Source organism: Ambystoma mexicanum, chromosome 9 (assembly GCF_040938575.1).
Source record: "Ambystoma mexicanum isolate Mex_15411 chromosome 9, UKY_AmexF1_1, whole genome shotgun sequence".
Taxonomy (NCBI): Eukaryota; Metazoa; Chordata; class Amphibia; order Caudata; family Ambystomatidae; genus Ambystoma; species Ambystoma mexicanum.
The window spans coordinates 1481635389-1481661744 of NC_090931.1; the positions used below are offsets into that span (position 1 = coordinate 1481635389).

At 46.3% G+C, this 26356-nt stretch overlaps 1 protein-coding gene across 3 annotated transcripts in view; it reads right to left on the reverse strand.

Moving 5' to 3' along the window:
- The window catches only part of OBSL1 (obscurin like cytoskeletal adaptor 1), a 1294044-nt gene that overhangs the window by 11867 nt on the left and 1255821 nt on the right, over positions 1 to 26356 (reverse strand). For all 3 annotated transcript variants that reach the window (XM_069616948.1, XM_069616946.1, XM_069616947.1), the window contains one exon: positions 14115 to 14381. In XM_069616948.1, the coding sequence (XP_069473049.1) occupies positions 14115 to 14381 (267 nt within the window). The remainder of the gene's footprint in view (positions 1 to 14114; positions 14382 to 26356) is intronic.

The following is a 26356-nucleotide window of genomic DNA, read 5'->3' on the forward strand; positions in this document are numbered from 1 at the left end:
AGATGTCGGCCTATGCCCAGCATGTGATCTAAGCAGATTCCACAAGCCTCAGAAGAACAAGTTACTTACCAAACTGGTAACGCTCTTTCGATGGGATGTTTCTCCGACGTATTCCTTATCTTTGATATCATCCATTCCAGCTTGCTGGCCTCGGAAATGTATTTCAGTAGAGGGCACTGTGCGTAGACGTCCCTCGAGACGGTGTCCCTCGACAGCCTCCGTATCGGCGTCAACGTCATCATGAGTATAAATAGACTCGCGCAGTGTCCGTTGCTCAGTTCCGTTTTGAAGTTCAGATTTGCTCTGCATTAATTGGTTAGTAATCTTGAAGGAGCGTAAGCTACAACTACAAGGGAAGTTTTACTGCAGGGATGGATGGGAGGGGCGATAAGAACGTTCCCAGTTTGGTAAGTAACTTGTTCTTCAAAGGGATTGTGTCCTCCGACGTATTCCTTATCTTTGATAGACTCCCATAGCAGTAGTATAAAATGGAGGTGGGAGTAAAGATGAAATATTTCCCTTTAAAGATGTACAGAATGCAACACGGCTTTCCCAAATCTTGTATCCAGGCTAGAGGAGGAATCTAGGTTGTAAGATTTGGTAAAAGTATGTGCGGACGACCATGTGGCAGCCACACATATATCTTTAATTGGGACCCCTCTTTGGAGAGCCGAAGAGGCTGCGATACCCCTGGTTGAATGAGCCCTAAGATGTTGAGGGGGCTCTTTTCCTGCCAATTTGTAGCATTCTAAAATGGTCAAAATGATCCATCTTGAAATGGTCTGTTATGTGATTGGCAATCCTAATTTGTGCCCTGCATAACATACAAACAATTGATCTGCTTGTTTTATCCTAGCAAGTCTGCTAATATAAAAGCTCAAGGCACGCCTTGGATCCAGCCTGTGTAATCTTTCTTCCTCTTTCCCTGGATGGGGAGGAGGATAGAACGAAGGTAAGGTTATTTTCTGAGTAATATGGAATTCAGAAACCACCTTTGGGAGAAAATGTGGCTTCACTTGCAAGACAACTTTGTCTTTATGAAAGATTGTATGAGGAGGTTTGCAAGATAGAGCTTGTAATTCATTCACTCTTCTAGCAGAAGTTAAGGCCACTAGAAAGACTGTTTTAAGAGTGAGAAACTTTAGTGAACAAGAATGAAGTGGTTCAAAAGGAGTACCCATCAGAAACTTTAAAACTAGATGTAAGTCCCACAAAGGAACCTGAAAAGGTTTTGGTGGATAGACATTTGTTAATCCTTCCAGGAATTGGATTACTACAGGTAGTTTGAAATATGAAGGCTCCTCAGCAGTAAGCAGATAGACAGCGCTGCGAGATAGCCCTTGACCGTACCAATTTGGAGACCTGAGTTTGCTAAGTAAAGGAAGAAAGATAACACCATTGGTGTATTACATGAAAAGGGTTCAATATTCTTTTCCCTACACCAGCTGCAAAATTTGTTCCAACGGCAGCGGTATAAAGTCTTTGTTGCTGGCCTTCTGGCTGAAAGCAACACCTCCATGACGTCATCCGGGAGATCCCAATCCTTGTATCTCAACCTTTCAGAAATCAAATGTGAAGGTTGAAGGTTCTGATGTCTGTATGGAGAACCTGATCTCCCTTCTGTGAGAGAAGATCTTCTCTTTGCGGAAAACGAATCGGAGGACAGATGGACATGTCTAGAAGGTCCAGGTACCACGTTCTCCTGGCCCAATCCGGGGCAATTAGGATCATGACTTTCCGGAACCTTCTCAACCTCCTGATCATTTGAGGAATGACAGGGACTGGAGGAAACGCGTCCAGAAGTGGAAACTCCTAGTCCAACACAAACGCAGCTCCTAGAGCTCCTCTCGGGGAAATTCCCTTGAACAAAACTGATCGCACTTCCTTTTGATGCTGGTGGCGAACAGATCCACTTGAGGGGTTCCCCAAAGGGTGAATATCTCTTGAAGGAGTTCCTGAGCCAGCTCCCACTCGTGGGAGACTGTTCTGCCTGCTCAGAGCGTCCGCCGTCAAGTTCATCTCTCCGGCTAGGTGAACTGCTGATAGAGAGATTCCTTCTTGAATTGCCCAAAACCAGAGCTGCATTGCCTCTCTGCACAGTGGCAGTGACCCTAAGCCCCCTCTTTTGTTGAGGCAGTGCATGGCCACTGTGTTGTCCGTCATTATCAGGACATTCTTTCCCTGTACTGATGGCAGAAAAGCTTTCAGCGCTAGTCTGATTGCTCTCAGCTCTAACAGGTTGATGTGTAGTCTGGACTCCGATAGAGGCCAACGACCGCTGATGGTCAAGTCATTGGCATGAGCTTCCCACCCCGTGAGTGAGGCATCTGTGACTACTGTTATCTCTGGCCATTGTTGCCAAAACTGTTCTCCTTTCAAGATGTTCTCCCGACAGGCCCACCACTGAAGGTCTCGAGCTTCTCTGTCCGGGACTCGTAGGAGATCTGACATTCTTCCTGAGAATTGCGACCACTGGGTTCTTAGTGCCCACTGGAGGGATCTCATTCTCAGGCGAGCCTCTGGCACTAGGAAGATGCAAGATGCCATGAGGCCTAGCAAAAAGTCGAAGGCTGGGAGACGTTGGGCATTTTGAAACCTGGTGACCATCTGCAGAATATCTTGAGCCCTCACCTCTGGTGGCGAGGCTTTCCCAGGGAAGTGTCCAGGACCGCTCCAATGAACTGGAGTCTCTGTGATGGTATCATCTGTGACTTTTTTAAGTTGAGGGAGAAGCCCAGCTTGTGAAGGAAGTGGCACACATAATCTAGCTGGATCTGAGCTTGTTCCGGAGCTACCGCTCTGATCAACCAGTCGTCCAGGTAGGGGTAGACATGGATCCCTCCCCTTCCTAGACTTGCAGCCACCACCGACATTAGCTTGTTAAAGACTCTCGGGCGGAGTTCAGCCCAAATGGCAGAACTCGAAATTGATAATGAGAGTTGCCAATTGCAAACCTCAGGTATTTCCTGTGTTTGAGATGTATTGGCACATGGAAACAAGCATCCTGAAGGTCTAGAGATACCAACCAGTCCTGAAGCTGGAGGGCCTGAAGGATCGGAGAAAGGGTTACCATCTTGAACTTGTCTTTTCTGAGGAATTTGTTCAATTCTCGCAAGTCCAAGATGGGTCTCAGTCCTCCGTCCTTCTTTGGTACTAGGCAGTAGTGGGAATACCAAACCTTGTTCCTCTCCGCTACGAGTACCGGTTCTATGGCACCCTTCTCTAGCAGGTCTAAAACCTCCTGCATAAGGAGCGGGTCTGGAAGCTTCAAAGAGTTGCTCCCCGGTGGATGACTCTGAGGAGTGTGTAGGAAGGGCAGGCAGTAACCTTGGGCAACTGTCTCCAATGCCCACGCATCTGTCGTAATAGCCTGCCATTCTGCCAGATGTTGAGTTAACCTGCCCCCTAATGGTGTCTTGTGAGGGGAGACCTCAGAGGGGTTTAGAAGCGGCTGACTCAGATGCTGAGGATAAAGTGGCACCTGCTACTGCGGCTTTTGTACTTTTGCCCCGTCCACCACGGGTAAATCATCTCTGGCCCCTTTGAGTTGGCTGTCCTCTGCCTTTTCCGAATGCAGAGTAAAAGTGAAAGGACCTACCCCTCCAGGATGTACCTGTGGGACGATTGGGTGTTTGCCAGATTGCAGCTCTGAGGGATTTCACTGCTGCTTTAGATGTTTGCAATTTCTCCAGGCTGTCATCAGCTTTCTTTCCAAATAGGGAAGTGCCATCAAAGGGCATATTCAGAAGTCTGGCTTGCACATCTGGAGGAAACCCGGAATTCCGCAACCACGCAAATCTGCGGATTGTGGTACTTGCCGCCATGGCCCTGCTGATGCTGTCAGCAGAATCAATGCCTGTTTGGAGGGACTTGCACATTGCATCCTTTCCATCCCTGACGATGTTTAAGAATGCATCCCTTTCTTCTCCTTCTGGGAGACAGTCAGCCGCAGATGAAGCACACTCCCAAAGTTTGTGGCTGAATCTTGCTAGCGTGCAAATGGCGTCGATAGACTTAAGCGCCATGCTACATGCCGAAAATACTTTTTTTGACATGGCATCAAATCTTTTATCATCTCTATCCTGTGGAATAGTAGGATATGCCGACTGTTAGATGAAGTCGCTGCTTGTACAACTAAACACTCTGGGGTTGGATGCTTACTCAGATATTCAGTATCTGAAGCTGATACTCTGTATTTAGCAGAAAGTTTTTTATTTACTGCATGGATAACTTCAGGAGTTTCCCAATTAGCAGATATTTTTCTTTGCAGAGCATTATGAAAAGGAACAGGATCCTCCTATGGACCTTTATCTAAAATATCAGTAAGGTCATCCTGCTGAAAAGAAGGCATAGGTGTAGTCCACCCCATAAATTCAATTATTCTGGCCATCAGAATCCTATAAGGAGTCTCAGCATGCTCTCCAGGATCTGGTTTAGCTAACTCTACTTCTGGAGAAGTATCTAAACCACTTGCCTCATGTAGAGACTCTTGGAGATCTTTTAACCTGTTCTCCTCAGAGATGAACTCATCTGGCATGAGTATTGTAGTCCTTTGCAGACCAAAGGTTCTCTCATTGTCTGAATCCTCCCCTTCCTCATAGATAGAGGACAAGGCTCTAAAGTAGTCAGACCTAGGATATGGTTTAAAACCCATTTCTAGGGAAGAAGGAGCTAAATACGTTGTCAATGCCTGAGAAAACGTTGAGGTTGTCGACGTGGACATCATAGGCTTCGACAATCCTGGAAAAAACGTTGAAAAAGTTTGAAAAGACCTTGATGCACTCGAGAGGATCGGAATCCTACTCGCCGTCATCGAGGTTGTCGATGGTATCCTCGACATCGTGGTCGGGGCTTTCGACACCACAACTGCCTGTGACGTAGTGACAGTTGTATGTTTGTCTTTCATCGGGGTCGACAGAGGCGTCGAAGACAGCGTCGATGAAATCGACTTATGGTTCGAAGGGCCCTTTGACAAAGGCGTCGATGACGCAGATTTGTGAGTCGAAGGAATCTTCAACGACGGCGTCGATGACGCAGTCTTATTGGTTTTACTCAAGGGTTCATGACGCTCTCGAGAACCTTCTCTCGCTGGGTTCAACGACTCGCAGCATTTTGATTTTTCGGGTCTTTCACCCAGGGTACCACCTTTAGACGTCTCTGAGGGGGTCAAGGCCGCTTTCTCGAAGACGCTAAGCATCTTTTTACGGAATTCCTCCCACCTAGCCGGAGAGCTATGTTTCGTGGGGCAGGTGACCCTTTCCGGGGAAGTGGAGGAAGAAGAAGAAGAGGGAGATCTACAACGCCTCTTCTTAGAATGTTTTGATCTCGAAGACTGATGAGAACTGCTTCGAGATCTTGAACGGGAATGTTTCTTTTTTCGACGAGGAGATGAATGTCTCGACTCAGCCAAAGAAACTTTTGAGGGAGAAGTTTTAAAACCCTTACCTCTTTCTAACTTCCCATTATGCTCCTTCAAGGCTTTCGCCGTCATGGACATGCAGTCCTCACATTCCGAACAGTGATGCTCAGATCCCAGGCACCACAGACAGATCCTGTGAGGATCCGTTAAAGACATTTTCTTCCCACAGTCACGACATTTCGTGAAACCAGACCGAGGGGTCGATGGTTCAGATGAAGAAGCCATCGTATAATGGAAATAATCTTCGAAGAATGAGAAGGTTTTTCTGAAGAAAGGAACCGAGCGGTACGTTTCCGAGGCCCACGAAGCGCGGAAAAACGGAACTGAGCAACGGACGCTGCGCAAGTCTATTTATACTTATGATGACGTCAGCGCCGATACAGAGGCTGACGAGAGACACCGACTCGAGGGACGTCGACGCGCAGCGCCCTCTACTGAAAAATGAAAAAAATTCTGAGGCCAGCAAGCTGGAATGTATGATATCAGAGATAAGGAATACGTCGGAGGACACAATCCCTTCGAAATATAGTTAGAAGTTATCACAACCCAACTTACTGTCCTGGAGACGCCTGCCTCTCCATCATAAAGGTATCTGCTCCTTCCTCAGCCCCTGTTGATTACTAAAATAGCCAACCTCTCCCTGGAGGGAGGATGTGCAGCTGGTCCAATAAAAAACAGGGTTACTCTTCTTCTAAAAACGCCATCTTTGGACCCATCTGTCTGTGGCAATCCCACGTCAAATGCCATGTTTACTCGGTGATAGGTAACCAGGAACCAGAACACACAGAGGGACAGGGACAATTCTGGTGAATGTTAGGGAACATTTGATTCAACTTCTAGAGGTGGGAAGACACAGCATGCTGCAGGATCTGTTGATGGCTTGTGACACGGTTAACCACTAGGTATTAGTAGACAGGTTGAAGGAGGAGGTCAGAGGTCACATCAATGCTGAGAACAGTCCAGGTATTTCCTTGATGGAAGATTATCATCTGACAAACGGATCCATGTGAGCCTTACCCATCCAACATGGAAAGCGGGGTCTCCCAGGGACTCCTGCTTGTCCCCAACTATTTTCAACATTGACATCATGTTCTTTGTTTGCCCTTTGACCAGGGAGGTTGTGTCGCTCCACAGTTATGTTGACAACACACAAATCCTGCTGAAGCTTACAGGACACGCAGCTGACAACGTAAAGCACGCGCCAGGCTGTATCTGGCATCACTGAGGTTTGGCTGGGGGACAGCTGGCCTAGTCTGAATCGGTGGAAGATTGTACTCCTCTGACCACTCAACACCCGAAGACAAGAAGAAAGCTCTCCATCCCAATAAGCCCACTTCACAGTCCAGGATAGGTACTCAGGATTAAGCAAAAACCTTAGAGGAAAGTTTCGACTCAATCCAGTTCGGTTGTTAGCTCATCACGTTTGCCTAATTCGGAAACGTGAAATCTGCCCTTTTCTATTGAAGTCCAGCTGCGCTACCATAGCTTGAGCAGTTATTGGGGTAACGCTGGACTAAACCAATGTCATTTTCCTCAGCTGTAACCACTGTCACCAGGACCTGGATAATGCAGCTGCTGGAATAGTGACGAACCCCCTCCGATCGGCTCATATCTCTCAGGCCCTGAAAAGGCTGCATGGGTAGCCCATTAAGACTTGCATGGCCCTGCTCCTATTTGTCTTCAAGATAAGTTAAAATGCTACAACCTTCACATAGATATTCCTTTGAATGTCAATTGTCTGATTGGAGTCCCCCGTTTTAAACGAGCTAGTGCTCTGGGAGGCTCCTTTCAGGCTCAGACAGCTGATTTGCGCCATGCCCTGCACAGGAATGACCACCTCCTGACCTCCCTTTCAGCACGCCCACCATTTGATGTTTTCCCGATGCTGTGGTACCGGCTGGGTTGTATTGTGCTATAGAAATAAGCAACATTTGTATTTTTGGCGGTTACGCTGTTTTCTATTTCCATGCTGTGCATAGACTACCATCTACTGGTGGGTTAGGATTATTATAACATGCTTGTTATGTTTGGAAGTGGATGGTGAGGTGACATTAGTGACTGACTCCCTAGATGCTAATATGTATTTGTATTTATTATTTTTATATAGCGCTTTACATTATAACAACAAGGATACATTGAAGATGAAACAGTAAAAGCAAATTACAAAACATGAATCAAATCAATAAAGCGACTTCTCAGCTCCTGCCGCAATGCTTCCCCACACTAGACGGCACATGCCATCGTACTACGTTAACGTTTTACATCTCTGCTTCCCTTATTTTTTTTATCAAATACAAATGTTTTCTTTTCCTTTTACAAACTATGCCAACACCCCGGGAGTTAGGAGGGATCACGTGTAAATTTGAAACAGACACATGTCGTGTGTAGAATAATCAAATCGTTGCACCCACGGAGGCAGGTATAAATGTGCCACTTTGTGAAAGCAATGCATTAGCAGTCCCTGCCTGCTCCGGGTTCAGTACCAATGCAATAATGCTTTGCGACTGCATGAGTTGAGCTGCCTGGCATGTATAGTGCAAGTGCAATTGTACCACTAGTTTCTCTTGCACGCTGTGCTCACGGCTTCTATTTCGCAGGCTTGTCGCATTCTTGGATGTATTGCGCCATCTATCTACAGGAAGTACATTTGATGCCAGATGATTCCAACCGGTTCTGACTCTAGGATGCAAAGAGCGGGGCTGCTTCTCCAGTGGACTTTGGCGCATGACAAATGATAAATGGCAGCACTCCTGTGCCATGATCTATTAGGCAGTCTTTTTATCTGCTATGGGCTGTGTATCTTTAAGGTATACCGCGAGGCTAACGGTTAGGTTCACTTGGAATTTAGAAATGTCCTGGCTGAGAATCATGGACGTGGTGTGTTCCCAGCACAACCTTATCTCTATAACTAATGGGCATACACAGGGCGTCTAGTTTGCTCGCCCCTCTTATAAAAGCCATTACTAATATGAAAGCAACAATAATAAAATACATGTTTTAGGTCATAGTTATGCATTGGATCAAGGTTTGCTGTATGACCACACTGAGGTGTCATGCTGGCACCATCTTTGCTGTAAGTGGGTTAATTCAATTAATTCCGTCCAGAAAAAGCCATTTGGAAAGGCAGCAAAGTTACCACACTCATGGCGCTTGCTGTTTCTGTTTCCTTTTTGGACATGTTACGGTTTCCTTTTCTATCCACTGCCTCTGCACACTGGTCGTGGCCATCACATGGCATATCAGTAATTTGCACCACTGAGGGGTGATAGCTTGAACGTTTTGAAGTAATCATAACCATTGGCATTGCTCTAAACAACCCTCCAGACAATTGTGTTTTGGCCTACCGAACCATTGCAGAAGGGGAAAGACTATATGCAAATCATGTTTCATCCCACCCCAAAAGCGGTAGCCAAGCCTGAAGTGGTTGGTCACAAGCAACCCAAACCATTTCCCAGATTCACTTGGCATTGAGGTGCAGCTTGGGTCTGTAGTCACCGCAGGCTCGAGACCCACACCTGGGCATACCCATCCCACTTGGGGTGACATTTTCACAACTGAAGGTTGATGGTTGGGAGGCTCTGAATTAATCATAACCTCCATCATTGCTCAGGACAACCTTCCAGACCAATGTTTTTCAAACCTGCCCATGCCTTTACAGAAGGGCAACTGAGGCTTAGTACCTTAGCAAAATAATAATTTGCACCCGAATCTGTGGTGTGGACATGCAAACGGATAACAATCAATATTATTTTGGCCAATCCTGTTGACTGCCACTGGCTGACCACCTCTCGGTTTGAAGTATACTTGGTGTGTGATTCAGTGAAGTGTTCACTCACTGGTTCTTGAGGGAGATAAATGCAGAGCCCCTCACCCACTCCCTTTGTTTACAGCTGGATCTCCAAACCAGCCCTCTGAAAGGCTCGGCGCTCGAGGAAGGACCGAGGCTTAGATCCTGCGTGCTGTTACCCATTCCCTTTGTTTACAGCTGGATCTCCAAACCTGCCCTCTGAAAGGCTCGGCGCTCGAGGAAGGACCGAGGCTTAGATCCTGCGTGCTGTTACCCATTCCCTTTGTTTACAGCTGGATCTCCAAACCTGCCCTCTGAAAGGCTCGGCGCTCGAGGAAGGACCGAGGCTTAGATCCTGCGTGCTGTTACCCATTCCCTTTGTTTACAGCTGGATCTCCAAACCTGCCCTCTCTGAAAGGCTCGGCGCTCGAGGAAGGACCGAGGCTTAGATCCTGCGTGCTGTTACCCATTCCCTTTGTTTAAAGCTGGATCTCCAAACCTGCCCTCTGAAAGGCTCGGCGCTCGAGGAAGGACCGAGGCTTAGATCCTGCGTGCTGTTACCCACTCCCTTTGTTTACAGCTGGATCTTCAAACCAGCCCTCTGAAAGGCTCGGCGCTCGAGGAAGGACCGAGGCTTAGATCCTGCGTGCTGTTACCTACTCCCTTTGTTTACAGCTGGATCTCCAAACCTGCCTCTGAAAGGCTTGGTGCTTGAGAAAGGACCGATGCTTAGATCCTGCGTGCTGTTGTAGACATCCTGAAATGGGATTGGAAACTTTTAGGCATAGAACGCAGGATACCCTGATCTGAATTTGACCTGATAAAAACTAAGGTTTGACGTAAATTGACAAATCTCTGGTTATGGGCACCCATACTAAGAAACTCTAGTTGGGACCCCCGGACACAGGCAACATCTTTGTACTTTCAATAAATAGCCAAAATGTAGGTTTGCGCCAATCTCCTAGCCCACAATTATGGAATAGGAACCTCTAAAATAACAAGCAAAAGTGGGGTTCCTGTGTATTGTACTTCCAGATTAGGGGGCCAGAGTCATGTCACTCTGCTCTTGCAGTGGCTACAGGCAGCAGGAAGACTTCTGACAACCCACCTACCCCCACCCAAGGAGAAGTATCTCTTTGGAGACACTCTGTTGCTTCCTGCTCACTTGTCCAGCAGGCAGATGAGGCGTGTCCAGAAGCACTCTGCTTAAGGGTCAGTCATCTTTCAATTTCTCTCAGGGCTTTTTCAGACTTATGTCAGGGTTCCACAAACCCACTATAATCGTTTACGCACTTCATTTCCCGCTCTGCCCGATTTGTGTGCAGATGCAAAGCAAGGAGGGGCATGGCTCGGAGGTAAGACCTCTGCCATGTTTACCTCATCTGTCTTGCCTGGTCACTTCGCTTTTCTGCCTGCATGAGATTTTCATTCAGGTGTAACACTTATGGATGCCTATGGAATCTGCCTTGATTTGCCGTCTGCTAAAAACAAGGCAGATTCCATACAAATGCTTTAGTAAACATAGCATACAAAGTGTAAATTGCACATGGTATTTACCTGTCAACGAGACAGAGGACAATGAAAAAGTAAAAGCAAGCTTGACCCATTTCACTCCACCTCGTGGGCCTTTCAAATTGCACGCAGGGGACCTCACAGCATGTACGTGCTAAGGTTGATGGTCCCACACGTGCAATTTATATTTGTTATACAATGAGGCTTTTAGGATGTGCCATCTAGTCCCACAGCGTTTTAGGACTGTGGTGCTTTATGACTGGCACTAACATGTTCAGCCTGTCACCTAATAATCATACATGCACCGAGGCGTCCACTGCAGCAACCCTCTGCCCTCAAGTACCTTTTAGCGCTTCGAAGCATCATCTACATCAGCAAACTAGCATGAGTGCTGCCTGCTTTCCTTCTGCTCTTTCCCTCTCCCCCTGTCATACCACCCACTTCTTCCATCTCTCCTTATCCTCTATAGCCCTTCGTAACCAATAATGTGTTCAAAAGCGTCGAGTATATTTTCCTCACTCTTAACAAACAGATGTTATATGTTAGGTGTTTGTTATATGGTAGGTTTGTATTAAGTTTTCTTTTTTTTTGGTGCAGTTTACAATTTTTATTTTCACATGACAAAAGCAAGTCACATGGAACTAATCAACTGGTACATGACAGCATTACATTCTGTACAATCAATGCAGGTGTACAAATGAACAATCGGAATTAACAAGCTTCAAAAATATTCACCAAGGTAGACAGATGGTAAAGAAAGAAGTAAAAGGAGAAAGACAAGGAAAGGAGGAAAGAAAAGAAAGAGAAAGAATGAGAATCGAGCCCACAGTAAATAACATTGGTTCCATAGTGGAAACATTAGCTATATGTTTCTAGGAGTGATCCCCATATATCTGTAAATTTGTCAGTGACTCCAAATTGCTTATTAATGGCCCTTTCGTATGTGGATATGGTTAACAACTCTTCCACCCAGTCATCTATACAGAAGGAAGCAGCAGACTTCCATGCCTTCAGGATCGTTTGTTTTTTTAGCCGCCATACATGCCCGGAGTAGCCAGACTTTCTTACAAAATGGTACGTCCTCCAGTGGGGCTACATCTCTGAGAACCAGAATTGATGCATTCATTGTATAGTGCAGCTTAAAACCAGGCCCAGTCTTTCACACACCCCTTCCCGGAAGTCTCTTGTTTTTGGGCATGTCCAGAGTTAATGACTCAAAGAGCCTCTTGTCTGTCTGCACGTCCAGCATTGACCACTGTCTAGAAGGCGTCTCTTGAACATACGTTCTGGAGTCCATTATGTCCTGAAGAGTGTATTAAGTCTTCTTCAGGAAAACACCCACCCCCTCCCAAACTCTGCTTGGGCAGAGGACCCTGTGTCATGCGTGAGTGGCTACGCAAGTCAGTGGTTTGTTTATTGCATTATGGTACTTCAATACTACATGTCCCAGAATCCACTACGGAATGAGGGTCCTACTCATCCATGTAGTGGGGAACCTTAGAAAGAGCTGGTTCTCTCACCACCTACAGTCGCATGGGGTACTCTGGTAGCACATTTGTAGTGCAATGTGTAGTTTCCAGGCCACCCCTGCCGTCTATATTCTTGTGACTTGAAGTGTCTGGATGCATCAGGTGGTCTGCCATGTGATCCGCACGTTTGCTTCATTCTAAAACATAGCTAATTATTGATTACATGTATTAGAACAAATGCCTTCATTTTTTGTGGACGTATTTCACTTTTTGGGGGTGGGATGCAAACGTTCTTATGCAAAGCAACATTGCGTCCTATTTTGTTTAGATTTACTGTTACTCCACTAACATTGAGCAGACTGGGTTATGTATTTTTTGTTTTCGCTAATTACACTTGAGCCAGTAATGCCATTTACAAACGTTTTATGTTTGTTTTATCTACTTCGGCAAGTAATACGCTTTTCAAATGTGGTTATGCTTCCTCCAACAACTGTATTTTGTGAACTTAACGCACACACGTGTGCCGCGATGTTTATCGACGACAAGGGTTGGCAGGAAATAGCATCTGGAACGGAACGATGCGGGGCAAAACATGCGTTTGTGCATATAATCTGAAAAAAACACAGGCAACTTTGCAACTTTCTAAAGTTACAATGTCTTGAACTTCGCACACTTATGCCAGCAGAAAGAGAAGCTCTGCACACCCTACTCTTGACATGCCATTGCTCATTTTTCAGACAAACGAAAATTGAGATTCCAGTAACTTTAGTGTGTTGGGTTTCTTCTCTTGCAAGCAGTGCACATGGCTTCTTTGTTATTCTCTGGTACCGCCCAATGGCAACCTCAGAGTTGGTATACCCACTAGAACTTGCAATTCCTTTCGGGCACAAACCTCAACGGTGTCCGGTGTCTTGTCCATCAGCTCAAAATCCTAAAGTCAGTTAGACACTGTAATGATCAAAAATATTTACAATTGCAGAATTCAAAAGTCTTCCTGCATCTAAGAGTTCCAGCATGTGTTGATATAGAAGAATTCAGTCGCTGGCAACTAATGAAGTGGAAATGGGGTACATTAGTAAACCTCGGCTTAAAGTCCCTCTCTTTCTTCTTCTATGAACAAATCCGAAGCTAAATATATTAGAAGAGAATTGCCATAGCATTTCGGTGCTGGAATGCCCATGTGGGCAGGACAACGACTGACATGCAAATGGACATTTCCCTTCTGTGAATAGTACAGTGAGCTAAAGTGTTTCTGCGGACTCTCGAGTCGGTACCTTCTCAATGAACGGGTAATTTACCTGTGTTCGTTCTCGCAGAATGGCACCTATGACTATTTTTTGATTGTTTAAAGGATTTAGGTTTAGTCACCCTACTTTTCCTAGGGTCATCTAGACGTGGACCCCTTGACCACTGTGCTCAGAGAGGCACAGCTCTGCATCCCTGATGAGGCCCAACAAGGTGGAAACATGTGACTGGGGTTGCTGTTGGTACTCTTGGTTCAGAAGAGAATTGTCATAGTGGACAAAGACTGATATGCAAATGACTATTTTCCTTCTGTGAAAGGTACAGTGAGCTAAAGTGTGGCTGCAGACTCTCGAGTGGGTACCTTCCCAAACAACAGGTCATTTAGTCGTGTTCGTTCTCGCAGAGGGGTGCCTATAACTATTTTTGTTTGTTTGAAGCTGAATATGGCTTCTACTAGAGAAAGCGTTGTGGGGAGTATAAAAGTCACACTGGCACCAAATTATTAAAATGCCTATTGCACTGCTCATTTCAAAAACTAGTAAAGAAGTTGTAATATTTAAGTCAAACCACAAGATTGAAGCCATTCCACAACATGTGACTATAAAACAGATTAAGGCTGCGAAAATCACTCCATCATGAACTCCCTCTTTCCCTGACAGTGCATGCACTCATTGCCACGTACCTTCCACAAGCAGTCGCGCCGAAGTCTGGTCATTGGAGGAGCGGCAGGTGTACGTGGCCTCGTCCTGTGTGTCCACATCATGGATGATGAGCTTGCGGTAACAGTCCTCACTGCATAGCTGATACTTCTCAGAGGGGAAGATCTCTTCGTCACCCCAGAACCATTGCACCAGGGCCCGTGGATTGGAGACCTTGCACTCGAGGATCACCCGGTGCCTGGCCATGGCCGTCTTGTCCCTGAGCGGCTTCACAATGCGAACCGGCAGCTCTGCATGAGGGGTTAAGAGTTTCAACAGCTTATATTACAGCCACAGTATGGGACTTGAAACATCCACCAGTATATCCCAGCACTTGGAAGTGACATCATAAACCCAGCTATATATCTGATGAAGGTGGAGTAACAACAGGTGTATAACTATAAGCCCTTGGACTTGCCAGCAACATGACACATCCATCTGTACACCCCATGAATGGACAGGAACTTCAGCTAAATGGCAATAAATACCAGCACTTGGCAGTAACACCAAAAGCCCAGCAATATACCTGATGAATGAGGAGTGATAACATCACACACCGAGCTAAATACCCCTTGCACAGGAGTAACCTTAAGCCTACACCAATAAACGCCATCAATCAGCAGTAACACTTCCTTTATGCCTAAGTTTCCTTTGTCGTTTCACCTCAATGAACAAGTGGTGTTGCCTGTCTTCTTTGGGAAGTCTACCTCCTATGTGGAGTGCTCTCTACACTCTCTAGATGTGGTGCGACTTAGCTTTGACATTTTAAGTCTCTAGCACAAAGACATTTCGGAAGACCTCTCAGCTCTTGGTGACTTTTGGCCCTTCTGGAATGGCAAATGCATTTTCCAAATCATTGATTTCCAGGTGCTTTCCTCCTGCATATCATTTTATCATCTTCTGGCCGGCAGGCTTCTCCCGAAGAAGCCCACGGTTCATTCTACAAGGGCCGTTGCCGCCACAACAGCTTTCCTCTCTAGGGTTCCTTGCCCGGCCACGACCTGGCAATCTGTACTTACCGTTACAAGGTTTTCCTCTATCGACAGAGATTCCACAGAGGAGTCCAAGGTAGTTCTGCGTAACCTGTTTGTGTGAGTGTCTCCTGAGGTGAGTGTTTCTTGACAGAGCTTACCTCCGCCCGCTATTGTTATGTGGTACTGCTTTTGTAATCTATTCATGTACTAATTTATTATTATCATTACTATTATTATTATTATTATACAGCATGTGACTCTGTGAAAGGTCCAATTCTGGAGAATGAATATGTTTCTTACCTGTAACTCCTGTAACTCTTGTTCTCCAGTTGGTATCCTTCATAGATTCAATGCAATGCTTGCGCCTACCCCGCTTATGGCTCTTCTCGGTTCATATTGCCACTTTACGTGCGCTATGCAAAGTCTGAAGATGGGCCCCAGGGATGGATCTAAGAGCCATTTCCATTGGATCTGGGGTAATATGACCCAAAGACTCTACTAGAGCACTGAAGTGACAGCAGTTTCAATGTTACAGAGGATTCTCAGCCTGACGACGGGGAACATTCACACAGCATGTGAATCTATGAAAGATCCAATGCTGGAGAAACATGTATATCTGTAAGGCTGTATCAGAGAGAATCAATCCCATACTACAAGCCAGACTCGCCCTAGATTCACTCACATTGCTCTTGGGGGCACTGTATATGTATGGGAGTCTAAACACTAATGCTGTACTATGTCTCCTGAGTGCTGTGGCCTGCAAAGAGAAGAGTGCTGCGGAACAGCAAGAATGTCCACCTCCCACAAGTGCATATAGGGCTGGAAGATCCTGGTGGTCTGGCAACAATGGAAAATATCTCCTTCAGGCAGGAGACCAACATAGACAAGCACCGCTGTATATGGTCATCCTTTTTAGATGTGTGTGCTAATTAATGTGATACATTTTCATCGTTTATAGATCTCAGTGGATAGGTCACCTATCCTGTTCTTTCCCTCTGACCTTTCCATCTCTTACACACTGTTCACTCATCTGTTGTCTAGCTAGCAAAATACAAAAAACTTAATTTTTACTTTAACCAAAAAAAAAGAAAATGATCTGATCTAGTAATGGATACTGGACTCATTTGGGACTACTGAGCATGAGTTCAGGCTTGCTTTGGGTTTGGGATTAGCAGAGATATTCTGTTAAGCAGGGTACCTAATGTATCCATACTCTCCGAGAGGTAGGCCATAGGCTCCATGCTGGATGGTGAGTTATGCCGTTGGTAATGCAATTTCACATCCTCTGCTGCGTCAGGAAATGCAGGACCCCAGCAGGATGGCTTGCGCTTCCTGGTCATTCAGATGTTTGGTGGCCTTTGCTGGCCTAGGTTCTGACATTGAACAACCAATAGAGACAGCCAAACTGCTGCTGTTCTGGGCACCTGCAGGGGCAGAATGATTTCATGCCGCATGATTCGGTGGAGTTTGGGTACAAAGTTCTGGCTGCTTGTGAAATCGTCAGCAGATTCAAGTTCTTGCTCTGATTCAGGGTTGACGTATGGCTGGTGGCTTGAAAGGTATAAGGCCTCATGCACAGGGATTGCTTTTGTTTACACCATATAGCTTTCAGCATTCTTCATAGTACAGCGAGGAGTGGAGGGTGTCGGTGTCCAAGGACGCATCAGAAAGGAGACAACACTGACTTTGCATTTCACTGACAGCGTTTGCAATGTTCCCCGGACACATTTGATCTAACTACAATCTTTCATCGACCCAGAAGATAACAGCGCAGGTCTCCCCAATACTGTCCCTGTCCACTCCTGGAGCTTCCTCTGATCCCATATTTCTGTGCCTCCTGAACTACCTGTTATTAGCAATTTCTGTATCGCCAGCATGGAGTGTTTGTCCCCAGCCCCTCTGGTACAACATCTGCTCACATGTTACTGAATTCTATGCATCCACCGTGGACTGCTCTTGTCACTGGACGTTCCAGACAGAGGATTTTGTACTTCTTTTTGGAGTTACAGGCAGCAGCAGATGTGCCATTTTACTGCACAGTATTGTTTCAATTTTCAACAGGCCATCAATAACTCTTGTTTTGCTCTTCACGCCAGAGTTGGAACGGTGTTGGTTTTTCCTCTCCACCGTTTGGTCCAATATACAAACAGGACGTTTATATGATTGTTTTCCTGTTTCTGTAGTAAAGGAAAGGTTTGTGATTGCTTTGATCAGAGAACATCACCTGATTTCATATATTTAGAAAGTATGGTTTATTCTCCAAATCATGGTGGCTTCTCTTTAGGTGAGTGGCGTTCTGATGGGCTGCTGGTCAGAGAAGCTCACCTGATTCCAGATATTTAGAAAATATGGTTTCTCCTCCAAATCTTGGTGGCTTCACTTTAGGCGAGTGGCGTTCTGGTGGGCTGCTGGTCAGAGAAGCTCATCTGATTTAAGATATTTAGAAAGTATGGTTTATATAGGTTCCTTGAAGGCCAGAATTGATAAGGAAAGTGCGCGTATCACTGATGCAGAGGGCAGGATAGGTGCCACCGAGGATACTGTTGGTCAACACAGTCGTGACATAGCTCATATCCAAGACACTATGAACAAGCTCCAGAGTAAGTGCGAGGATCTTGAATCTAGGTCCAGAAGAAACAATGTCCGAGTGGTAGGTGTGGCCGAATCCTTCGGCAAGGGCCAAATGGAGAAGCAAATGGAAGAACTTTTTAAATCCTTATTTGGGCCCGACACATTGTCTGAACACTTCCTTGTCGAGAGAGCACACCGCACCTTAGCGCCGGTTCCCAAACCCGGTGCGCCACCACGAACTATAATCGCTCGTCTACTAAATTACAGGGACAGAGACACAATCCTCCGTTTGGCCAGAGAGATGGGCACGCTGCACTACGAGGGCAATCGCATACACATCTATCCTGATTTCTCCGCCTCTGTCCAGGCTAGCGGGCGCTCGTATGAGCAGGTCAAGAAGCTCCTCAGAGAACGACAGATCAAATATGCCTTAATGTTCCCGGCCAAAATGAGAATCCAACACGCAGGGAGGTCGCACTTCTTTGAGAACCCATCCGAGGCCCTTTCATATATTGAATCTTCTATACCCCTCCCTCCAAGGGGAGAGCGACCGGCTCCGGGCAATAGACCTCGACCAGCAGACTAGGAAGTGCATGCTTTCATGACACGGACCCTTTTGTTCTGAGATTACAGTCAGCCATCTTCCGTGAGTGGCGGCGTTGGAGGCCTGGGATGGCGGTCATGTGAGGCAACATGGCTACCCCGGGAGTATTCCACAAGTTTTGGGTCACACACTGTCGAGTTGGGGGAGACGGTGCGGGTGGCAGGCGGGGTGGAGGGGGGAAAGGCTGGGAATGTTTGTTTCGAATCCCATGCTGCAAAATGAGTATGCTCCCCCTCTACATGGGTCTCTGCTCTGAGAAGGTTTTTTTGGGAAGTTCTAGTTGGCTATTGTTTGTACTTGTGGTCTTGAGTTCACTTACACGGTCTAAAAGACATGATATTTTCTCTGGGAATCGTCCGTTACTACCCACACAATCCTTTTGTAAGGCCCTCTTCGCATTCTGGTTATTACCCGTATATTATATTTCAGGTAAAGCTCTGTCCATGCTCTGAGGGTTAAACTTATCTCATGGAATGTGAGGGGGCTGAACAATCGCTCGAAAGCCAAAAAAGTGGGTAATTACATTGGCAGACATGGTGCCCAAATCGTTATGCTACAGGAAACCCATACTATGGGAAATGATAATGAGGACATCATGCCCGGTTGGGGCAGGTCCAGGTTCTATACCAGCTATTCATCCCAGTCCAGGGGGGTTGCCATTCTTATACACCCGAACCTTGGGCTCCGGCTCGATGGCCACAAACTGGACCCTTTGGGCAGATACGTACTTGTCTGGGGCTCTATATTGGGACAGCAGATATTGTTGGTCAACACATATGGGCCTAATATTGATGACCCCACTTTCTATGCTGATGTATATCAATTGATCGCTACTGTCAACATTCACACCATAATTTGGGGAGGAGATTTCAATATTGTTATGGACCCGGTGTTTGATAGATCCAGCACAAGTGTAAGAGCACCTAGCAGGGCCTCTCTTGCTATGCAAAATGTTCTGTCTCAGCTGGTCCTTGAGGATGCCTGGCGAGCTCTCCACCCGACTACGAGGAGTTACACTTACTACTCTTCGGTACATGATTCCGAGTCCAGGATCGACTATTGGTTTGTCTCCCCCTCTTTAATTGCTGGTATAGAGACATGTGAAATACTAGCCCGCACTCTATCTGACCATTCCCCAATAACACTTGAAGTCACTTTTCACAATTGCCCTAGACCCCCTAGAAGATGGAGGATGTCTGGGGGGTTGCTCCGGGACCCTGGGACGGTGGAGGGGCTCCACACTGAGATTGCTGAGTTCCTTGAAATCAACATAGACTCAGTAGATAAATACTCCACGGTATGGGAATCCTTTAAGGTCTGGGTCAGGGGTGCGCTACTGTCTAAATCTGTTGGTCTTCTTAAGGGAGTCAGGGCGGAACTGGCCCTGACTGAAGACAAGCTGAAATTACTGGAGGACACTTACTCTCACACCCATGACAAGAACATATTGGCGGACATACAGTCACATCTTCAGGAATTCGGCAAACTGGCCTCTAGAGAGGTGCAGTACATGGCATCCCCGATCCGTGCACGCAGATATGGCGAGGGCAATAAAGCGAGCAGGTCCCTTGCCAACTTGCTCAAACAGGACAGACACCCAAATCGTATTGCCAGCATACAGACACCTGGGGGTGCGATTATAGTGAATGAGGACGAAATAAATTCGGAGTTTACGGGGTTCTATGAACGATTGTATGGTAATAGAGACACTAAATCGCCCACTGAGATAGAGACATACCTTTCGGCACTGAAAATGCCAAAACTCCACGATGAGACCCGCCTCGCACTGGACCAGCCTCTTACTACAGATGAGATTGCTTCGGCGATTAAAGATTTAACGTCCAATAAAGCTCCAGGATTAGATGGCCTTGGGGCTGAATTCTACAAAGAATTTAGTTCGGAGCTTGCTCCATTGCTGTTGCGGGTCTGGGAGGAATCCCTTCAGTGTAATATACTACCTCCATTCATGAGAGAGGTGTTAATAACTGTTCTCCCTAAACCACGCCGCCCTCCCCAAGATATGTCGTCCTACAGGCCACTGTCTCTTATTAATACAGATGCCAAAATATTCGCCAAAGTACTGGCCAACAGGCTATTGCCGGCGGTCCCAACACTGGTCCACCCTGACCAGAATGGGTTTGTCCCTGCTAGATCCACGGCACTTAACCTACGCAGGCTCTTTGGAATACTGGCCCAGGTTGACCCTGTCAGGAACGCTGTGGCCGTATCATTAGATGCCGAGAAGGCCTTCGACTCTGTCTCTTGGGCCTACTTGCTGGCAGTGTTGAAGTCATTTGGGATTGGCCCGAACTTTATCAGGTATGTGCAATTGCTTTACACGAAACCTGGAGCCCGGGTGCTAACAAATCAAACAATTTCGGATATGTTTCTGCTGGGACGAGGCACTAGGCAGGGCTGCCCATTTTCGCCTATACTATTTGCCCTGACAATAGAACCAATGGCAATTGCGATAAGACTTCGACACTTCAATAGGGGCATTAACTTGAAAGGAGCCACACAACTAATATCCCTATATGCGGATGATACACTCTTATATATTCGTGAACCGGAGGATAACCTACCCCCCATAATGGCAGAGATTCAAGAATTCACTACATACTCTGGGTACACCATAAACAAGGATAAGTCAGAGGTTTTTCCACTTACACCGGCAACAGACTGCCCTGTTTCTCTGGGCGGGATGAGATGGTCCAGCGAGTCCATCAGATATTTGGGTATACTCGTCTCACGTGGGAAAAACAGATTATACGCTGACAATCACGATGCCACGTTGCAGACCTTGAAGACCAAACTGTTATTGTGGGACCGCCTTCTGTTGTCATTACATGGCAGGGTAGCAGTCCTTAAAATGGTAGTCCTTCCCAAGCTACTTTACCTATTTGTAAACATTCCAATTTGGCCCGGAAGGCTCTTTTTCACTAAACTTAGGTCCATGGCCACGGCCTTCCTTTGGCACGGACAGACTCCACGAATAAGCTGGGAAGGGATAACTAAACCATACTCTGCTGGTGGGCTGGCGGCCCCTGACTTTGAACTTTATTATCATGTATCCCAGGCCCAGTTCGCTAAATATTGGTATTCCAGGGATGGAGCCCCCCCACATGTTGATGTAGAGGAACTTACCACTACACCCATGAACATACAGTCTGTCATTTTTGACGATCACTACAGGGACACATGTGAGTTCAACCCTGTCAGCAGAACGGTCGCTTCCTGGCGGGCAATATTCAAGAAGCTGAGGCTTTCGTGCTTGTATAATCCGGAGGTCTCCCTCTGGAGATACCCTGGTATCCCCCCAACACATGATGCCTGCTTGCGATCGGCCTGGGACCCTGATGACGAGATGTGCCTGGGTGATATGTTTATCGACGCAAAGTTCGCGACCCTCCAGCAGACTACCGGGGCTCTGGGCAGGGGCCCACTTAGGGTTCTTCAATACTACCAGATGAGATCGGCCTTCCAGAAACACTGGGCGTCTTTCCCTGATGAACCCCCTACACACCCTTGCGTTCAGATGATCACTGCCGGAGACCGCTTGAGTGTTTCCAGTCTATATGCCATGGTACAAGCACACTCTCCCACGCCTGGTCTTAGCAGAGATAAATGGGAAAAAGATCTCCAGATCCCTATTGATGATAAGACTTGGGATAGATACTGTTCATTAACTAAAAAGGTTTCCCTTAATGCCGGGCTACGAGTGATCCAATTTAAAATTCTCAATAGATTGCACTACACCCCGGCCAAGATAGCCAAGTTTGTCCCCAACGCTCCGAGTCAATGCCCAAAGTGCAAAGCAGACTACGCTGGCTCGTTTCACATGTACTGGAGCTGCCCGGTGGTGGCTGGGTTCTGGAGGGAGGTGGCAGATATACTGGATGAGATCACACAAATCCCCCCGACGCTGTCCCCACAGAAATACCTATTCGGTGACATCGGGAAATGTTCTGAAAAGACCAGAAGACTGTTTAATGTCACATGTGCAGTGGCCAAAAAATGCATTCTGCTACATTGGAAAAATCCGTCGCCACCCACTGTGCAGCAGTTCCTCCGAGAGCTGGTCTATGTGAATGAGGCTGAGAAGCAGTTTGTTCTCACACGCCCTTCTGCCTGTAGACCTAAGGATATCTGGGGTCCCCTTAGAATGTTTCTTTGTGATATGATCTCCGACGGTGACAGCGATACTTAGACCCGATGCTCCGTGAAAATGTATATTATATGTACTATGTTCCTCTGCTTTACCGCACCATGGTGATTGTGATCTGTATGATGAAGCTCTAACTGTGTTTTGTGTTTCTCTCGACCACTAATAAAAAGAGTTTTAAAAAAAAAAAAAAAGAAAGTATGGTTTATTCTCCAAATCTGGGTGTCTTCTCTTTAGGCAAGTGGCGTTCTGATGGGCTGCTGGTCAAAGAACATCACCTGATTTCATATATTTAGAAAGTATTAGTGGCGTTCCGATTGGCTGCTGTTGGTTTTCTTATTCTTGGATTGTGGGTGCCTTCGGTCTGGATCGTCTTGAGAGATTGTATGATTGTGATTCTTTTCTTCCTGATTCTAAGGTATTTTAGGTTTTTCAAATAATCTCAATGATACATTCTATGCTCCAATCATGCTCCCCTAAATATACATCATCACCTTTTTGAGGTTCTTGGTAGAGGTAGGAGCCATGGAACTTGTGCATCAGGAACTCTGACTAAAAGAGTATCATGAAGATTGATTCAAAGAATGATTCAAGGCTATCCTGCCTCCCCAAAAGACCAACCTGACTACCTAATATTTAGGCAGAGGCTGAAGACAGGGTCTTCCAAGGAAACCTTTTACTAAATAATGATGAACGAGTCAAGCCATTTCAGCCGGGCTCTAACCGCAGACATTGCAAAGAACCAATCAGAGCAGTCAGCATCCTTCCCTCGTGTCCTACTATATTCCCCACACACATTGCAGATGTCCAAACAGTCATTCCAAAGATCTGACCTGTATACAAAGGATCTACGTGATCCGACCGCGGCTGATTGTGCCACGGCCAGAAAGTCTGCATGAGAAAGGTGTGAACCACCAGAAATGTACACCTTTCTCATGCAAACACACGTACATACTCACACCCCCACCACACCCCACCCACACCCATGGCACACACCCCACCCACACCCCCAACATAAACAAACCCCACTTACCTTTTTCTTCACGCTGAGTCCCTGCGGCACCAGTTCCCTTTCACTTCCGTGATCGGGAACCGGCGCCGCAGGTTCCTTTTTTTTATGGGAGCTGCAGGGGTTTCCCCGCAACCCCCGCTCACTATACAGTAAAGTATAGTGAGCAGGGGGCTGCAGGGGATTCTCCGCAACCCCGCTCACTATACTGTAAAGTACAGTGAGCGGGTTTTTGCAGGGGACACCTCCGTAGCTCCCTTTTTCTTTTTTTTTTATTTTTTATTTTCACAGGTGTGCTGCGGGTGTGTCATCCGCAACTCCCCGCTCACTATACTACACAGTATAGTGAGCGGGGTGTTGCGGGGGACACCCCCGCGGCCCCCGTTTTATTTTCCACAGGTGTGCTGTTGGGGACACCCCCATAGCCCCGTCTTTTTGTACAATACCTATACTAATACCCTTTTAGACTGTAAAACCCTATGTCTCTTAAACCCGTTTTGATCATGCTGTCATGCGTTCATGCTTTCTTCATATACAAAGCAAATGCAAGTGGCTACGAGGTGAAAAATTAGGTGCTAAGGAAATCACCTTCAATAAATAAATTAACACATGCAATAAAACATTGGCACTATCAGTGAAAAATTGGGTATTTGGCGTAAACCTGCTTTTGCTGGTCAATTAGGGCTGTCTTCTGCTAGCATTCCAGGGTATTTATGCAGCCACCTTGTCAATGGGTTTCTCATATTCCTAACTTTGAAATTATCCCAATTAATATTGCCAAAACCCTTGCCCCTGAATTGTGAGAAAGTTCCCTTGAATCAATCAGCAAAGCTGATTCTATTCAGGTTTTGTATGAAACACGCTCTGCCACGAAGCACTGTACTAAGAGCAAATTGATGTCTAGGACAGTCCCATTACTTGGTAATTTCAGCCATATGGGTGGAGGAGGCTAGCCTATGGATGGAGTTAATCACATCATCAAAGACATTTGAATAGGGAGTGATAACGCATGGATGGCCACCCCGTGTGAGGGTAATGCATATAGCTCGATGAGGATTGGCTGAGGAGGAGCCGTTAAGTGCAGGGGTCTGTAACCTTTAGCCCGACAGATGTTTAGGACTACAACTCCCATCCACCCCAGCCAGCATAGTAAATGGGAAGGGATTATGAGAGGCACAGTACAAAACCGCTGGAGGGCCATAAATTGCGGACCCCTGCACCGGTGGGTCCATTGGAACTGGAAGGAAAATGGCCGTCCCTCAAGTTATATACCATCATTTTTGTCCCTCGTGTACGTCTCTCTCGAATTGGGGGGGCGTACTTCTTCTGTCACTGCAGCTATGTTTTGAAATTCTCTTCCACTTCCCCTACGGGGGACAGCAGATCACTTAGTCTTTCGTCGATCCTAAAGGCGTTTCTGTTTGTCTAAAGGGTAACAGAGGGAATGAGCTGTTGGGTGGACTCTGCATAGCACCAAGTTGCCTTTTGGTGTATGTGCGCTCTATAAATTTAACTAACATAACATAACAATGAGCAGGAGAGAGTGCGATTAGGGTGTCCTTTCCTTCAGTGTCATTTATACTTCTTATCTTGTTAGCTTCTTAATGTGTTTGATCTTTTATAATTAAACACATACATATGTTTAAAAGCAATGCTGTTACATATTCAGTTACGTGGGGAGTGGAATAATTTCCCTATGAATGATCTCAATTGCTTGGCTCACTGCACATGAGATTTGAACATTTTGTTATTGTTTTTCAGGTTTAAGTTAAGTATTTGAGCATTGCAAGCCAACCTTAGTGTTGTATACTTCAGATGTTTGTTCTTCTTTTCATAGGAGGTTCATGAATGCTGTACACATTGTTGTGTCAAATGCCATCGATAAAATTGTTCATTTTGTGATTTAGTTTAACATTTTTACAGTCTGGTTTTGCACTGTATCTCAGGTATAGCTTATTTTCTGCAAAATGAGCCATTTGTATTTCTGTCTATCCTTTGGACTAATCAGTTCAGCTTGAAGTCCTATTTTTCAACATATTTTCCTTTTATTGCTAGCTCAAACGCAGTGGAGCGCTTTACAACCGGATTGTGCCAGAAATGGGCTTGGTATTTTATACATTAATGCAGTACTGTTGGTGGAGGGTGGGAGGGAGATTTATTGGTCCGGCCGGTATTGTTGACAGATCCACGTTGTTAGTGTTTTTTGCAGAAAGTGGAGGATGGTGGGGCATTTCGAGTCTCTACCGGGATTGAATTCCAGATGGCCGGGACATGGCAGGAGAACGATTGCTTGTGTGTCTTCTCTTTGCAGGCCAGCTTTGACTCCAACTTTTTGAAAGTTTTGCTACCTGAGGTGTGAGAGCCTCCAGAGATGTGGAGTGTAGCCGCAAGTATGTTGCTGATCCGTTTGAGACTGATTTGTAGGTGATACATGCAGTTTAAATATGGTCCTGGCAGGGAGTGGGAGCGAGTGAACTGTGCGCAGTGTTGGAAAGATAGGGTTGAATTTCCGGGGACCTGTAGGGAAGCGGGCTGCAGCATAGTGAGCTGCTTTGAGGGGTGCCAGGTGTGCCGCTGGAAGCCCAGTAAGGAAGATATTTCCCCCATCTATGTGCGGGGCGAGAGCTTGGATCACTGTATGGAATTCATTAATGGCAATGAAGGGTTTATTTGGCCAAGTGTGTGGACCTGTAGCCATGCGGTTTGTGCCATTTGGAAGGAAAGGCTACTGTCAATAAGCAAGCCCAATGATTTTGCTGAGTTTGACAGCTGAGGGGTGAATCTTTCCAGGCACATGTCATCCAGCAATTGTTGCACGAGTTGTTGTTTGTTTCGGGGACCGATGAGGACAAATTCAGTCTTGGTCGAGTTCAGTTTAAGGTAAGGACTTGACATCCATGTTTGGA